Source organism: Poecilia reticulata, linkage group LG8 (genome assembly GCF_000633615.1).
Source record: "Poecilia reticulata strain Guanapo linkage group LG8, Guppy_female_1.0+MT, whole genome shotgun sequence".
Lineage (NCBI taxonomy): Eukaryota > Metazoa > Chordata > Actinopteri > Cyprinodontiformes > Poeciliidae > Poecilia > Poecilia reticulata.
Window position 1 is genome coordinate 579,580 of NC_024338.1, and position 18,253 is coordinate 597,832.

Below are 18,253 nucleotides of genomic sequence, written 5' to 3' on the forward strand. Positions count from 1 at the left end.
AGAGATAGGGTGAGTAGCTTGGTCATCCGGGAGGGACTCAGAGTAGAGCCGCTGCTCCTCCACGTCGAGAGGAGCCAGTTGAGGCTCGGGCATCTAGTCAGGACACCTGGTGAGGTGTTCCGGGCACGTCCCACCAGGAGGAGGCCTCGGGGATGACCCAGGACACGCTGGAGGGACTATGTCTCTCGGCTGGCCTGGGAACACCTTGGGATTCCCCCGGAGGAGCTGGAAGAAGTGGCTGGGGAGAGGGAAGTCTGGGCCTCCCTTCTGAAGCTGCTGCCCCTGTGACCCGACCCCGGATAAGCGGAAGAAAATGGATGGATGGATGGATGGATGGATCAATCTGGGGTCCCATGGACTTGATAAAGTTGTATACATACAGGCCAATTACAGCATATCATTTGTATACACATTTTGAGGTATTGTATTAGAAAAGGCTCATGAAAATGAAAAAATTTGAAATAACTTCATCAATTTCTCAAAAATGTTTTTACTCCCGTTTGAGGTGGTTTTTGGCTTTTAGTGCACTAAAAGGGAGATGTAAACATATTTACCAAATAAGTTCTAATGAATAAAAACATTTATCTCACATGACCACCTGATTCCACTGTTATAATCATTAGAATATAATTTCTTTCTCTACATCAGCACATAACTTTGCCAATACTAGTTGATGTAACAGACCAATTAAAAGTTCTAACAATAAGAAGACTAAAGAAGACACATGTTGGTTTGAGCACGTCTTAATTTGTGTGGATGATGGTTCTGATTTCTGTACCACATAGAATAGAATAGAATAGAATATACTTTATACTTAATTGATCCCCAACGGGAAATTGCTTATTTGTTGAAAGCTACTCCATCTTAGGTAATAAATACAAAGTTTGTAAAATAGGAAGGAATCACCACGACAACATGGGAATATTCACGGGGCAGGTAAAACGGACAAAGACCAACCGCCAACAGTTCAACGTCCGGGCAGCAGATTCTCTCCTTCACCGTTATATGAGCAGGACTGCACCAACAGTTGTTTACTAGAACGGCAAGCCTGCCTCCTTTCCGCTTATCGCTCTCGGTGCAATCTCTATCAGCCCGAACAGTCCGGTATCCCTCGATGGTAACATTGGCATCGGCCATGTCCCCGTAAAACACATTAAACTACATTGCCAGTATTCCTTCTGGCTCCTGGACAGCGATGTTAATGCATCCATCTTGTTAACCAGCGACCTAACGTTTCCCATGGTAACAGAGGGGAGAAACGGCTTATAACTTCTCTTCTCAATAAGCCTCTGCAGTTTCTTCCTTTTTGCTCTCCTCCACTGTTTGTTTCCTCCTCTGTAACCCCGATGTGTCCTTCTCCAGATCTCCTCAGGGATTTCAGTGGATCTGGACTCCATGCCGGCCGGTTTCAGCACAATCAGCTGATCCCTGGTGTAAACAATGCGGCCAAGTTGTTGCGCTTGGCAGAGTATAAAAAATATTTCAACAACGAATAAAAAAATAATGACTTTCTTAGTCAACATTGTTGGAGATACTCTTCTGGTAAAGTAAAATAATTAAAGTAGTAAAATAAAATAATTGAAAAAATATTTAAAAAGTAAAACAACGGGAGGAGTAACCGCAACAGGCTGCACGTTAGTGCATGCGCATTACACAGATAAGATACACATACAAGGCCTTCCAAAAATGTTTTTTGTTTTACCTCTTCAGCTTTTCTATAATTCATAAACAGATTCAGGTTGAGAGATTGGCTTGGACTTTCTAATACATAACTATGCTTTGATCTAGAACTTTCTGGTCTGGACTTTCTTCTGGAAAGTGAGTCTTTCTTCTAGTCTTTTGGAGCTTATCAGCTCCTATCAACTTTGTACAGCTTCCCTGTCAATTCTGAAGAAAAATATTGCAACAAGCCCTCACCATCATGTTTCAACATAGAGATATTTTTTCAGGGCAATGTTCAGTTGTGTTTTTCCCCATAGCACAATGAAGTCTGAGGTTTTACTGTGCCAATGGAGTTGAGAAGACCAGTTATACTCATCTAACAAATGAAAACTGTTGTTTCCTAAGACACCATGAGAGCTCTAACACTACAGATGTTATCCAGAATAGATGACCCACAGTTTATCAACCTACCCTTAAGTCACTATAGCAACATTACTCAAGAGTCCTCTTGTCTCTGTGTCTCAGCTTCTAATTTGACTAAAGTACACACAGCCATTATACTATTTTTACCCCCCTCTCTTACTTGCTTGCTCTGTTCTTCCTCTCTTCCCCTTAGCTGAGTGTTTTGCAGGACTGACGTCATGGAGCCTATTTTCTTTTAGCATTGCAAAATGAACAAGACAGGAAAAGAGAGAGGGAAAATAAGGAATGAACACTGGTGTCCAGAAATACCTCCCAGCAGCAGATGTAGTGTGAAACTGGGGCATCAAATACCAACAGAAAAAAAGACATTCATACCTTTCAATTAACCTGAGAATATCTGAAAAGTGTTTTTTTATGCAGTGTTGGGCCAAATTAAGGGGAAAACATTACTCTGTCTTATTCTGGCTAAATTTGTGATCTTTTATTTTTAAAGGCATTTAATATATTCCTTGAAATTAATAAACGGCTGTTATTGCTTATTGTAGTTTGCTCCACAACAAATAGAAAGTCCACTTGTAAGTAGAACAAACTCAACTTGGGTGTGACATACAGAAAGCAACCTGAATCATAGAAGCAGCTAAGAAAAATCTGAAGAGAATTCAAATTCAAAAATACTTTATTAATCCCAAAGGGAAATTAAATAAGAATTTTGATTCTTCAAAGAATTATTGAAGATGGTGATGACTGTTGGCAGGAAAGATCTCATGTAGTGGTCTGCATTGCACTGAATCTGAAGAAGCTCTGACTGAAGATGCTTTGCCTTCCCAACAGAGTCTTGTGAAGAGGATGGTCAGGGTTGTCCATAATTTTCTCGATCCTATGAAGAATGGATCTTTGCATAATCATTTCCAGAGGTTCCACAGTCGTCTCCAGAACAGAACCACCCTTCTTTATCAGGTTGAGCCTTTTTAGATCCCTGGTTCTGATGCTGCTACCCCAACAGATGATGGCAGCAGACATGATGCTCTCAACAACAGACTTATAGAAGATCTTTAGCATCTTGCTGACAGAGAGTAGTCCAATCAGTTGTTTCAAAACAAGCCTGGAGGGCGTGTTATGCTTCCTCTGACCACTTCCTAACAGAGGTCTTCCTAACAGGTAGCCTCTTCACCAGAGGTTTGTATTCAGAGCAGAGAAAAACCAGTATGGTCCTACTTCTCCAGAGGAGGTCTTGGTTTTAGAGACATATGCATCCTTGACATTAGCATAAAACAAATCCAAAATTTTGTTTTCTCGGGTGAAGCAGCTGACAAACTGGTGAAATGTTGGTAGTGTTGAAAAGAGTGAGGTATGATTAAAATCATGATACATTGCCACAAATGTATTGTGGTTTATCTTAACAACAACATGCATTATCGGCAGCAGCTGAGGGTGGAATGTAAACAGCTGCCAAAATAACACTGGTGAACTCTTTTATTAAATAATATGGTCAGAAACTTGCTACCAAGAGTTCAATCTCTGGACTGCAGAGACGACACTTCACAGTAACATGTCCTGATGACACCATCTGTTGTTCACAAACACTGCTAATCCACCTCCCTTGCTTTTCCTGCTGCTCTTTAAATCTCTGTCTGCTCATATAATCACGAAGCCTGGCAGAGAGACATTGGAGTCGGGGATATAATCCTGCAGCCAACACATTATGCTTCATTCCTTGTATTCTTGCTGAGTCCTTGTCAGGGCTTGAAGTTCATCGATCTTGTTAGCTAACGATCTTATGTTGCCCACTATGATGGATGGAAGAGATGCGTTGGATTTCCTCCTTCTTCCTCTCCTTTTTGCTCCTGCAAAAGATGCAACGTTCTGGAGGCGTTGCATCCAGAACGCCTCCTTTTCAGCTCCTCTGGCATTTCTGACTTCAGTTCATGAGCTGTTCCGTGTTGTAAACCACCCTGTTGCTTTGGTCATGAATCATAACAAAATAGCAAAAATACAAGAAATATTGCCAGAAGAATTGTCCAACCACACAGAATCCAAAACAAGAAAGAATAGCTGTCCAAAAAAGGTATTTTCTTCAGAAAAAGCAGGAATGAATGATTGAAAAAAAAGAAAAAATCTGAAAGAAAGCACAGAACTACTTCAACATGTCGCCACCCTCAGCGGCACAATTCTAGAATTGTGAGATCTGACAGAACTGCAGAGATCAGCAAGTCAGGTGGTAACATCTGCCAACACATTTGCTGGCCTTAGTTGGGAAGACGTCCCATTAAAGTCAGAAAGACATGTAAAAAGCCGCTTGGATGACCAGAACTGAGCTTTGTGGTCTAGATATGGTGGTGGCAGTATCGTGATGTGTGGATGCTTTACCTTCAGCAAGAACTTGGATGCTCAGTGTTAATGGGGAGATGGATGGAGCTATACATGGCAGTCATGGCTGCAAAAGACTTAATATCTGATTAAAGGTTATTTTAAAAAAGTGCTTTTAACCGAACCTCATTAGAACATGTCTTCTACTTTACTGAATATGACTGTAGATGTGCAAAGGCGGTAGTAACACCGCAAAATAGCTACTGCCAAAGCCTGCTAAAACTGCTGCGGCACTGGTTTTACACACCACACTTTTCAGATAATTTGTGGAATAATGTTTGAAAACTTCATGTTGGTTTACCTCATAAAATCCCATTACAATCCATGAAAGTTTGTATAACAGCAATGAAACTGCTCCTCAGTTAAGTGAAGCTAATTGAGAATAAGACATGGCCACGTTGCTAGTTTCTTGCCTCAACATGACTGCTATATAAAACTTCTCTTGTGTCATTTTAGCTCTGCTATATAGCAAATATTTTTGTGTTGGAGCTAAGCGTTAATAAGAAGTTATTTGTGTCCATACACACAGTCTGTGTACTGGTACATAAAATAATGAACAACTACAATGAGAGTTGGTCAGAAGTCAGTTAGAAAACTTCTTCCATTGACTGAAACGGTTCCTCAGTTTCACCTCTTTGTCTGCCTGCATGTGAGTGTGTGTTTACCAGACTATAAATGTCCCCGCTTTGACGTCAGACGCTTGCTGCTGTGGAATGCTGCCCTCTTGCCAAGCAGACTGTTATACACACACTCACAGAGCAGTCTCTCATGTACACACACACATGCGAAGGCGGTGTGTGGTAGTAGAAGGGAGACACGTGCGTCACAGTGAAGAGCCAGGATATTTGTTTAGGTAATTTAGACGCAAGCAGCTGCACACATGTGCACATATAAAGAGAAAAACATGCAAATGTTTTTTTTATCTGCAGTTCTCAGTTTCAGAATGTTTTCTTTGAGCAGCAACATCTACTGTGCCAAGGAAATCGTTACAAAGCAGCACCTGTAGGATGAGCTTCTACCAGTTAGCTTGCATCTTATGTTATTATACCTTTTTCACACCTGGCTCTTACCATCCATACCTTCTCATATCTGTTTTATACCCCTAAAAAAAACCCTGTTGCACCAAATGTGCTCTATCTGGTTGAACACTTTATATTGCATTCCATTTCAATTGACTATGGTTCTGATCTCCTTTTGGGTCAGTCAGCTCTGATGGAATAAAACAGGTTTGTTCACTCTGCAGGTGTTGATGGTCTTGACTTTTTGCTGAAATCTGATTTTATTGCATGGTTGTTCCTACTGTTAAATACATTAAAAATCAGACCTCTATGTGAACAGTTTATGACCCGAAATCGACCCGCATGAACGTTGACAAGTAATAAATGATGTCACTGTCTATGGTTGGATTTTATAGTTGGTCAGAGCCAACAGCATTGTCACAAGATCAAGCAGACAATATAAAAAAAAGAATAACAATTATCAACAACCTTTAGTTGTTGATATAGTCTTTTCCATTATAGACAGCTATTGTTTGCCTATAGTTGCCTATACAGATGCTGCATTGACTATACAGTAGCCACACTCAGCACATGATCAGGACTCCTTTTGCATGAATCACTGCATCATTATGGAGTGGCTTGGAGGTAATCAGCCTGAGTCTCTGCTGAGGTTCTCAGGAAGCCCAAGGTTCCTCTAGTAGCAGAGTTCAGCTCATCTTGCTCTGTTGTCTTTCATCTTCATCTTGAGATTTAGGTAATTCCAGTTTTTGTTCATGTGTCATCTGCTGGTGGACCAACACTAGCAGAGGACATGGATCCCAAAGTCGTCGCTGATGGGAAGAACCTCACACTGGACTTAAAGCAGAAAGTGTTGTGCTCCTGATACAGTGAAGTCAACAGATGTGGCTCATGTCCTGGATATGTCTTTGTGTGGAAGCAGAACATGTTCCTGGAGGCTCACTCCTCACTACCTGTATAGTCTCTGGCTCAACTAGTCTGAATCCTCTTGGATAGAGCTAACCAGCTTTGCATTGCTTTTGATGTTACAGTTTAATTAGATTAGACGGTATCTAGGATGCAGAACTGGGAGGAGTTGCAGCTGACTAATCAGAGCACCTTTCATAGGTCAAACTTCCCTGTGAGTAAGAGTCCTAATTGAATCCACCCCTGGCTAGTATGGAGGAAATCTTGACGTCTCAGTCTGTGGAAGCCTGCTCCATTTTCCAAGAAGTGGCCTAATCCTACAGGCAACTGTACAAGCTGATCACAGCAGAAATGTTTCATCAAGCTGCATAATGGTAACACTTTATTTGAAGGGGTGTGCATAAGACTGACATGACACTGTCATAAACATGACATAACATCTGTCATAAACACAAAGGAGTATTTATGAATGTTTATGACAGTTGTCATAAAGTGTCATTCTGTAAATAATTACACTTTTAGTGCAAAGTTGCATTAAAAGTCCATTAAAAATGCCAACTTTGCATTAAATTGTCATTTACAAAATCATGCAAAGTTGGCATTTTTAATGGACTTTTAATGCAACTTTTACAGCAACTTTGCATTAAAAGTGTCATTATTTACCAAATGACACATTCATAAAGACTTCTTTATGTCCATGACAGATGTTATGTCATGTTTATGACAGTGTCATGTCAGTCTTATGCACACCCCTTCAAATAAAGTGTTACCATCAGACGTCTTTAAGACCAGGTGATGAGTTCCTACAAATATCATCTGACAAGGTAAAAGGCCAACTACAAAAACTTCATTACCTGCTGAAGGAAATCGATATGAATCTGTGACATTGAAGACATTTTTATTTCTTCTATTTCTTGTAACTCAGAGTTCTGCAAATAAAGTTGTTTGTTGTTTTCTTCAGCCATTCAACATCCACTGTGATTATTCAGGTTTATTTCCAGCTCTTGTAATCATATTCCTCTGTGTCCTTCAGCTGAACCGTGCCGAATATACATAGACCGATGCCAAAGTAACACTACAAGTCTGTTACCTTGCTAAGGCTAATGTGGCTTGTGGCTATTTTAGGGGGGTAGGACACTGTGTCCCTAACTTTCACTACCACTGAGTGTGTGAATGAAGTGGAAGCTGATTGGATGCACTTTGTGTGTATGTCCCTAAGTGATGTAACACTCTGTGGTGATCAGGACTAATCAATTATTTGGTCTTTCTTTTTTCTGCAGTCTTGGAGGTGAAGAGCAGCCTCCCATCAGGCATGCAGAGTCCAGTTGAAGCAACGTGTGAGCAGAGAGGAGGTGGTGGTGAAGGGGTTGGTGAGTCTTCTTTACAAAAATAACAAATTTAGTCAAAGTAGTCAAGACTACATCCTAACAAATCTCAGCACATTATAAATATTAGCTGATTGTAACCTGGTTCAAGATTATTTAAATCTAATGCCTCATAACATTGTGGATGAGAGAGTGTAATTATTTATCAAATTGAAATGAAGCCAAGAAACTATATTTAAAAATTATTTTACCCTGCCTGCATCAGGTCACCTTGTCTCAGTTAGCATGGTTAATGTTATAGTTCAAAACTCATTAATTATAAAATGAATGGTTGTTTGAAAGTATTGCCTGGAAAAAGCTTCTTCCTTTAAAATAAACAAGGAGGCATGATTTAAGTTTCCAAATTTGCAAATACCAACACATACTTGAATACATGGTTTCAGATCTTTTTACTACAAAAAATCTGAAAAGTATGATGTGCATTGGTATTCAGCCCTCCATGAGTCAAAGCTGTTTGAATAATCAAAGCTATGTAGCTTTGATTATAAATCTGGTAGAGATTTATATGGAAAAATATGTATTTTTCCATATAAATCTCTACCAGCTTTGCACATTTACAGTATAAACATATATCTTTGCCCATTCTTCATTGCTAAGTGGCACATCCTTGGTCAGATTGGATGGAAAGCATCTGAATATCAATTTTCAAGGCTTGTCACATATTCAAAAATCTAGCGCTAGGTTGTGACTATGCCAGTCACAACCTAGCGCTAGATTATGACAGTCACAATCTAGGGCTAGATTATGGATCAAAACTAGATTAAGCCAGTTTTAATGTACAGGCTTTGATCAAAATCATTCTGTCGTAGGTCTGACTGTCCTAGTGGACAGTAAATCTCCACCTCAGCTGAAAGTCTTGTGAAGCCTCTAATGGGTTTTCTTCCAGGATTGTCCTCTCTTTATCATCATCCATTTTCCCAACAATTGTTTCTAGCTTCACTAGCAGTGCTTACATTAACCATAGAATTGCACAAATTGAAATTATGAAATAAATGTACTTAATGAAAACATGCCAATTTTGAAAAAACTCAAGAAAAAGTTGTTGCGCTGGTATGATGTGGTTTTCCAACTTTCAAACTGCAATGGAAACACTTTTTGGCATCATACTTGATGAACAGCTGGATGTTACTACTGGCAAAAACCACAGCGAAGATGACAGTAAGTGGTCTTCTTCGTGGTTTGCTTGTTTTTTTCGGACAGTGTCCAGCTGGCTCCACCAGAGCCCTCACAGTCACACAGTTCAAAAGTTGTGTGTCCTTCCAATGTGTTGAATCCATAGCTCTTATGCAAAATCACTAACTACAATTTCTCCAAAACGCTGCATACGTAGCCGCTCCCAAGGCTTGTCGCTCTAACGCCTGAATAAAACACAGACGTCTCCTCTGATGGCTGATAAATGATAAGCACTAGCACCATGACTGAATTATGAATAATGTAACTCTTTACAACCATCGTTACCATGATTTTATTGACTTAACATATGAACAAGCTTATTCATGCGTGATTTTATTGGGAACATCACAAATCCAGAAGTTAGTTATTTCAATATTAGCAGAATAGAGACAAATGTTTGCACACATCTGTGATGGAAATACAGCTAATGTCACTGCTAGTAAAAATCACCCACAAAGCATGATGCTTCCACTACAGTGTTCTACTTTTTATGTGGTGTTTTCAGTGTGAAATAATGCTAGTCTTCATCCAAACATTGTTTAGCATGTAACCTGATAAATTGATTTTTTTCCCTTCAACTGGCTTTAGCAGACATCCAAACATTTTTTTCAGTCTTGTGTGAAAATAAGTTGACTGATGCTGTTGACTCAGTCTGAGTGAGCTTGAGGTGTTAGGCTAATAGGAAACCAGGCATAGGCATACGGCACCTGTAATTGCAGAGAACAATGGTTTTACAGAAGCTTGACGTCAAGGGCCTTTTCCTGTTTTTTATGTGTAAAAATCTTGAAAGTATTTATGTTTTTACTTTTACTTTCTAATAAAGGTATTTTCTGTTCTTCTGTTACATAAAATCCCAAATTAGTTGTGCCGTAGAAAACTGTATAAAGCTAACGAGGGAGGAAAGTTGACCGTGTGTCTCGTATTTTGTCCAGGCGGTGGTCCTGGAGAAGGCCCAGGTGGAGGTGGAGGCCCAGTGGACTTGAGGATAGAGCCCAGGTTGGGCTCTGTGTCTGGTGAGGGAGCAGTGGATACAGCCCTGAGAGAGCAGCAGCTTCAGCAGGAACTCATGCTTCTCAAACAGCAACAGGAACTCCAGAAGCAGCTGCTATTCGCGGAGTTTCAGAAAAAACATGAAGTGTTAACAAGGCAGCACGAAGTCCAGCTGCAAGAGCACTTAAAGGTAGCTCACATTCTCTTTATAGTCACTGATTTAATGGTTTATCACTCATCTCCAGACTCAGTCTCTAACCTAAGTTAAACTTGTTTGTATATGTGTGTGTAAGCAACAACAGGAGCTGCTGGCAGCAAAGCGGCAGCAGGAGTTGGAGCACAAGAGAAAACTGGAGCAACAAAGACACGAAGAACAGGAGAAACAGAGACTGGAGCAACAACTTCTGCTGCTGAGAAATAAAGAGAAAGGGAAAGAGAGTAAGTTCTAGTGCTGCCATCAGTGACTACACTGAAATGTACATATTGATGTTCAGAGAGTGTAGCATCCTGATGCTGTCTGCATGTGTTTGTGTTATGGAAGGTGCCATTGCCAGCACAGAGGTGAAGCTGAAGCTTCAGGAGTTTCTTCTCAGCAAGAAAGAACCTGGTCCAGGACTCAACCATTCCTTCTCCCCAAAGTGCTGGTCAGAGTTTCCTATTTTCTTTACAGGGTAAACGGGGTAAACGTTTTTTGGTAGTTTGACCCATATGCATGTTCAACATGCTAAAAAACAATTACACCAACAGACTAGGCCTTTAATTTTGACCATGTCACTGCAGCTTTTTTTCGATTTCCTACTTTTATTTATTTCCATCAAATGTTGCATTCAATTTTCACCAAGATCTTGTATTGAGGATGGTTTAGGCCGACTACTGTGAAAAGCCTTCTGCAGAACATCACTGTTACGGCTGGCTTAAGGTCATAACAGAAACGAGAGACCATGCAGAGGCTAAAGTGCAGAAAAATGAATAACAAAAACTATARTGGATTCTGAAAGTCAGTATCAGTGGTGTAAGGCAAATGTGATGTATGAGTGCATATGGAAGTTTGGAAGTGCAAAAACAAAGACAAACTCAAATGTGCAAAAGGAGGGAAGCTGAGGCCTGGCAACAGAACACCACAAGCGGCAGAGTGGACACCGAAGGAGACCTGGAAGATGGAGACAGCCAGGTTCAAATACTCTGCGCTCCAAATCAACGGATCCAAATCAACCTCCCCTGCAAAGGGGAGGAGCACAAAGGCAGACAAAAAAAGCACCCACAACTCAGCTCACAAGACCCAGGGCCGTAACAATCACAAAGATTGTCCATGGGTTTAAGGTCTGGACTTTGTGGTGGCCAATCTTTATGTGAAAATGATGCCTCATGCTCCCAGAGCCAGTCGTTCACAATTTCAGTCCAGTGAATCCTGGCATTGTCATCTGGGAATATGACTGTGCCATCACGGAAGAACAATCCGCTGATGAAAGAACCCGACCATTCAGTATATTCGGCCAGTCAGATGACCTCCTCAGGGTGCTGAACCTGGACCTGACCAACCGCAGCAATCCCAGATCCTAGCACTTCTCCTACAGACCTGTAGGCATTAGGCATGATGGGTAACTATTTCATCTGCCTCTCTTTTTACCCTGATGCGCCCATCACTCTTGAAGAGGGTCAGTCTGTTCTAATCAGACCACATGACCTTGTTCCATAGCACCAGAGTCTGATATTTATGCTCCCTAGCAAATTGTGACACTTTTCTCCAGTAAACCTCACTGATTATTGGTTTTCTTTTGGCTACACAGATGTATCTCAATCCCTTGAGTTCCCTTCACATTGTGCATGTGAAAATGCTCTTACTTTCACTATTAAACATAGCTTTGAGTTGTTGATTTTTATTTTTATTTTACATAATTTCATCAAACACCGATCATCGTAAGTCAGGATTTCTTCCACAAAGACGATGACTCCCCACTTTCCTCAAGTTCATAATAGTGCATTGGGCAGATCCCAACCATTTTAGTTTCAGAAATCTCCTTAGATGTTTTCTCTAGCTAATAATATAATCCTTCTTAATGAGACCAACATCATTTTCAAGACCACGGGACGTGTTGTCTGAAATAGTTCTTTAACCCTTGTGTGTGCGAGGACTCAGGCAAACGTAGAGGACGATGGCAAATGATGCAAGTTTTATGTGTGTGGGGTCAGTTGGACCCCATTTCTACATACAAGGGTTAAGAAATGAGAAGCTACTCATTGCATCAGTTGAGGTTAGATAACTTACATGTGCTTGTCAAAAAATTAAAATATAACAAAAAAGTTTATTTAAATCAGTAATCCCATTCAAAAAGTAAAATTTGTATATTATATTCATTCATTGCATACACTGATATATTTTGAATGTTTATTTCTTTTAGTGTTGATGATTATTACTGACGCCTGATGAAAACTCCAAATTCAGTACCTTAGAAAATTAGAATATTGTGAAAAGGTTCAATATTGAAGTTCCCTGGTGCCCCACACTAATCAGATAATAAACTCAAAACACCTGCAAACGCTTTTAAATTGTCTCAGTCCAGTTCTGTAAATTACACAATCATAGGGCTGACTGCTGACCTGACAGTAGTCCAAAAGATGACCTTTGACACCTTGCACCAGAGGGCATAGCACAAAGGTCATTGCTAAAGAAGCTGGCTGTGCACAGAGCTCTGTGTCCAAGCACATTCATACAGAGGTAAAGAGAAAGAAAAGATGTGATAGAAAAAAAATGGACAAGCAATTAATATCCTGGAGACGATCGTGAAACAAGACCTATTCAAAAATGTGGGGGAGATTTACAAAGAGTGGACTGCAGCTGGAATCAGTGCTTCAAGAACCACCACACACAGATGTATGCAAAGCATGGGTTTCAGCTGTCCCATTCCTTGTGTCAAGCCACTCTTGAACAAGAGACGGCATCAGAAGCATCTCACCTGGACCAAAGACAAGCAACACTGGACAACACTGGACTGCTGCTGAGTGGTCCAAAGTTATGCTCTCTGATGAAAGCATAACTTTCATCAGAGTTATGCTTTCATGCAATATCCTTTGGAAATGCAATTTCCAAAGGATATTGCATTTCCTTTGGAAATCAAGGTCCCAGAATCTGAAGGAAGAGAGGAGAGGCACATAAACCATGTTGCTTGAGGTCCAGTCAAAATTTCCACAGTAAATGATGGTTTAGGTTCCATGTCATCTGCTGGTGATGGTCCACTGTGTTTTCTGAGGTCCGAGGTCAAAGCAGCCATCTACCAGGAAGCTTCATGCTTCCTGCTGCTGAAAACTTTGTGGAGATGAAGATTTAATTTTCCAACAGGACTTGGCACCTGCACACAGTGCCAAAGCACAAGTACCTGGTTTAAGGACAGGGAAACCCAAAGTCGGTCCTCGAGGGCCGGCATCCTGCATGTTTTAGTTCTAACCCAAGTGATAGTAACAACCTTTACTATTGTTGTAAAGGTCGGGGCTCATTTTGCAATCCAGTCTTTTCTGCCTTTTGTACAGGTAAGATCCTTCTGACATTGTCTCTAGTCCAGGAGTGACTTGACATAAGAAATGAAAGTAGTCCATCTCCTGGATACATTTGTGTGTAGTGGCTATTAGAGAACTGACTCCATTGATTATTTCAAGAATGTGTTTATCCATGGTTGTGCATATTTTGATGTTCTTCTTAGGCTTCTAATGAGCCATCATTGGATCCAGGTGCATTAAACCAGGGAGAGAACTAAAAACATGCAGGATGCAGGCCGTCGAAGACCGACTTTGGGCACCCCTGTATAAGGACCATGGCATCTCTGCTCTTAATTAGCCAGCAAACTCGCCTGACCTCAACTCCATAGAAATTCTATGGGCTATTGTGAAGAGGAAGATGTGATACACCAGACCCAATAAGTCAGAATAGCTGAAGGTCATCATCAGGACAACCTGGGCTCTCATAACACCTGAACAGTGCCACAGACTGATCAACTCCATGTCACACCACATTGCTGCAGTAATCTGGGCAAAAGGAGCACCAACTAAGTACTGAGTGCTGAACATTCTCATACTTTTATGTTCACACTTTTCAGTTGGCCAAGATTTCTAAAAATCCTTTTTTGGTCTTACGTAACATTCCAATTTTCTGAGATACTGAATTTGGGGTTTTCATTAGTTGCGAGTTATAATCATCAACATAATAAAAAAAACAAACATTTGAAATATATTAGTCTGTAATGAATGAATATACAAGTTTCACTTTTTCACTGATTAAAATAATTTTTTTCATTATATTTACATTTTTTGATAATTCAACATTGAATTAACATATTTTGCAAACAAGCCAACAGAGAAGTGGCTGTGTGTTTGGGACATCCCACTCATGTACATAGTGGGTGTGGACCGCTTCACTCCTAAGTTATAGATGTTTTTGTGTCAACAAAATATGCACGGTCAGTAATAATATTAACAGACAAGTAAGAAAAGTACAGGAAGGAATCAACCCACTGTTCTCAATATAGTTTTTAATTTAATTGATTATCCCCCGCTCAATAATAAAATACTCTCACCCAGAGCTCAGAAGAGGTGAATAAGATGGGAGGGGTGCAACAAACAACATACATTGATGCAACATTGATCCCGTTTTGATCAGACATCAGCATTTCATTCATTAGATTTCAACCACAAAACATTGATTCAATGACACATTTTCAACATTGGTTACTTGGCTACAGTTTGTTTGATGGTTGATCCACTGTCAGTTGTCGACCTCAACAAAAATTAAACAATTCTGACTATAATTCAACATTGAATTGCCATCGTGTGCTATCCGAGTAATAACTGAAGTTGTACATTGACTCTAGTTAGCGGTTCTCAACGTGGGCGGTACCGCCCCCCAGGGGGCGTTCAGAGGACGGCAGGGGGCGCTGGCGGACATTTTTGCAAAAGGGGGGGCTGGGATGCCTTTGGGGGGCGTTTGGTCGAAGGTAAACTTTACACCTTAAATCCACAACAATACCAGTTTAGACTTTGAGCAACCTGGTAAAACTGTATTGTGTAACATTAAACCATGCTTGGCTGCAACTGTATCGATGGCAGCTCTTCTTCTATTCAGTGTTTGTAGCTTCATGGCGCAGCTCCGCTCCGCATCAGTTCAGCGTTACACCGGCTGATGACGCTGCTGTGATTCACTTTGTCTGGTATTTATGTAGGCTACATGTTTTGGCAGTTCTGTGATCATGTCAAAGCAGCAATTTATATTAAAAAGTGTTTTATTTCCATTTGAAAGCTGCCCGCTTTCATGGAAGGACAACAGAAAATCGCTCTTATAAACATGTAATTACTAAAATCACGACTTTGTATCCCTCTGAAAAATGAACCCATTTAAATAAAGAAATCCCTCCATGGGTGATACCACGACAGAGAGCGTTCATTTTATAGCGTTAACACCGGTGCTGTAAGTGGTCCGACATGAAACGGGTGTGATAGAACAACGGTACCACAGCACTTTTAAATTTCAATAATCAGAATACCGAAATTGTTTCCGTTGCTTTAAAAGGTTTATGTCAGTCTGCCTTTTCCCCATCGATATATTTTCCGACCGCCCTGCACCTTAGGGAGTTAAAAAAAAAAAAAAACGCCGCGCACATTGCGCAAAATTCTGAAACATGTCGGATGACTGCGGGCAAAACGTAGCCACAAACTAGATGTGAATTATGGCATAAAAACAGAGAATCTGACGCTGAACAGTGAAAAATCAACACATGATGTGAAACACATGACGATTAGGTGGCGCAGCAGGTGATGAGTGAAGATTACTGATGGTCAATAAATGATAAAATAAATCTAGCAACAGGTGGACATACARCAAAGTGGACATAGCAATAAACCAAGAGGATAAAACTARTCAAAGGAAACTAAATGGAAATGAATGAAGAACAAAATGCAAGAATAAACTAAGAAACTAAAGTAAATACAGAGGAATAAACTGGTATGGCAAGACCTTTCGTGCAACAATTAATACAGAGAACTGTATGGTAAGAATAAACAGACACTATTTCCAGATAAAAGGTAAAATAATATTGTTGAAGTGTCATGGGCAGGGGCGCAACTACACATTACTCAGGTGGATGCGAAAACATAAATCGGCGCCCCCCCCCCAAGAGCGTAGAAACATACGCTCGCCTCCCCCCTAACCCCCCTCCTCCAGACGCCGATACGTTTAGGGCAAAACTCGCTACATTTACCCCGTTATGTGCGCGAGGTGAAGGAGCGTAAGGGGCGCTGAAGTGTCCGGAAAACATAATCGGTGCACCGATTCAAAACATCCACAATAATGATAGTAACATTAATAATAAAATAATTGTCAGTGCAAAGTAGCCTACAAATTTTTTGGTGGGGGGCGGTGAGGGACCTGGATAAAGGCTGGGGGGGCGCTGGCCCAAAAAAGGTTGAGAAACACTGGTATAGATAGTTCTTTAGGTTCAAAGATAATGACTTGTTATTTATTATGTTTATTATTTAGATCCTGTATTTGGTTAGTCTTTGTTAGTTAGATTTATTTTTCTAGTTTTCTTGTTTGTTCTCAGCTGCAGCCCGTTACCAATCAGCTGTTTTTCAGCCACTAGCCACTGGATTTTACTGTTGTCTTCCTCATGTGGCCAGTGTTCAGTTATTTGTAAGTTTACTTGTCATCACACCATTAAACCTGCTGACATTTGACTTTCTTCTTCATGTCGATGACTGTTCCAAAACGTGTCACTGCTTCAAGTTTGTAAAAGTACACAGTTGTAGTAAAGCCTCATTGTTGCCTCAAAGGAGCAGAATTAATTTCATGCTTACTGTAACAGTAAATGTTTCTAGGAAATAATGAACTCAAAGAAACATATACAAAGAATGTTAATAGAAAATCAGCTTTAGCAGTGGTGTCTGGTGTCAGTTATCTAATGTGTGTGTTTGTAACTGCAGGGGAGGCCAGCACACGTCTCTAGAGCAAAGCTCCCCCCCTCAGAGCAACACCCCCGGAACCCCTCCCTCCTACAATCTCCCGTCTCTTCTCGGAAACTACGAGGGCAAAGACGACTTCCCACTTCGGAAGACAGGTGAAACAGTGTGCTGCAGAGACTGAGACCATAACAAGCAGTGTTTATACAAAGTTGCTCACGTCAGTTTTATTTTCATAGTGTCAATTAACAACAAATGTTGTGTCATGGCACTTTACAAAAGAAGCTAGTTCAGTTCAGTCATACAGACATTCCAGTTGATTTAAGTTATTGAACAGTGCATCAAGTCGTTAATTACTCAAATTAGTTTGAAGGGGCAATATTATATGTTTTCCAGGCACATAGTGCCATTTTATAGAACAATCAAGTAACTATGTTAACTTCAGTTGTTATAAAAATGCTGTATTAAGTATGGCTTAAAAAGAAATGTGACTTCATAATTTAACCCCTTGAAATTGGGTCTTTGACTCTTTAAGAAACTCTTGCTCTTTCCAACACTCCACCTTCAACATAACATTGCTTGTCTATTAACCTAACAACATTTTTACCAGATTGCACTGAGAAGTAGCTTCTATAATATTTCATTTATTCCTGAGCAAATCGGTTTGACTGATTAAAGTTAAGCCTAAAAACATAATAGTTTTATCTCTTACCTGAGATTTGGAGAGTATTTGAAAAGGGATTCTTTGCTTACATTCCTTGTGTAAATGTGCTATACGTGTTTGAACATTTTAGAATCAGACTAAGTTTTTTAAATATGCAACAACCTTTATTACAAAAGGTGAAGAGTAATAGAGAAATCAAGAAAAAAAAAAACATACACCGAGCCTGTTTTTTTTTCCTTCGCCGGTGTGTGATACACTAAGCAACATAACGCCATGGTAGAGGCTAAGCAGCTAGCTGAAAGCTACAGCTAAAAAAATTTTTTTTAAGTAAGCTACAGCTTCTCTTCCGGTCGTTGAAGACCCAAAGATGCAAAACCTGACTTCGGACACAGCTGTTCTTTGTTCGACTCCCCCTAGTGGTCTGRATCACTTCTGTTTTCAGCATTTTTTGTTTGCATCTCTTTTTTGTTGCATGTGTTTTTCTCGTCTTTGCTGGGCGTTTGTACCCGTTGGCCACCGTAAAATACAGTGGTGAAAGTAAATATACCTTCAAATACTGGCGTTCTAGTATTTTTACTGTGAATTTAGTTTTACTACAGCATTCACTTTATGAGTAAGCTACTGCAAAGAAAACTGTAATGCTACTTTTTAAAGTACAGTCTTAGTTTTACGATAGAACATTAATACCTGACCCAGTGTAAGCTTCTTACAAGTGTTAAAATTGGTGC

At 40.2% G+C, this 18,253-nt stretch overlaps 1 protein-coding gene across 5 annotated transcripts in view; it reads left to right on the forward strand.

Annotated features, from left to right (window-relative positions):
* hdac5 (histone deacetylase 5) overlaps positions 1–18,253 on the forward strand; it is a 113,221-nt gene that overhangs the window by 40,629 nt on the left and 54,339 nt on the right. For all 5 annotated transcript variants that reach the window (XM_008414989.2, XM_008414990.2, XM_008414987.2 and 2 more), the window contains 5 exons: positions 7,655–7,744; positions 9,865–10,112; positions 10,216–10,360; positions 10,464–10,566; positions 16,886–17,019. In XM_008414989.2, coding sequence (XP_008413211.1) covers positions 7,655–7,744; positions 9,865–10,112; positions 10,216–10,360; positions 10,464–10,566; positions 16,886–17,019 — 720 coding nt within the window. The remainder of the gene's footprint in view (positions 1–7,654; positions 7,745–9,864; positions 10,113–10,215; positions 10,361–10,463; positions 10,567–16,885; positions 17,020–18,253) is intronic.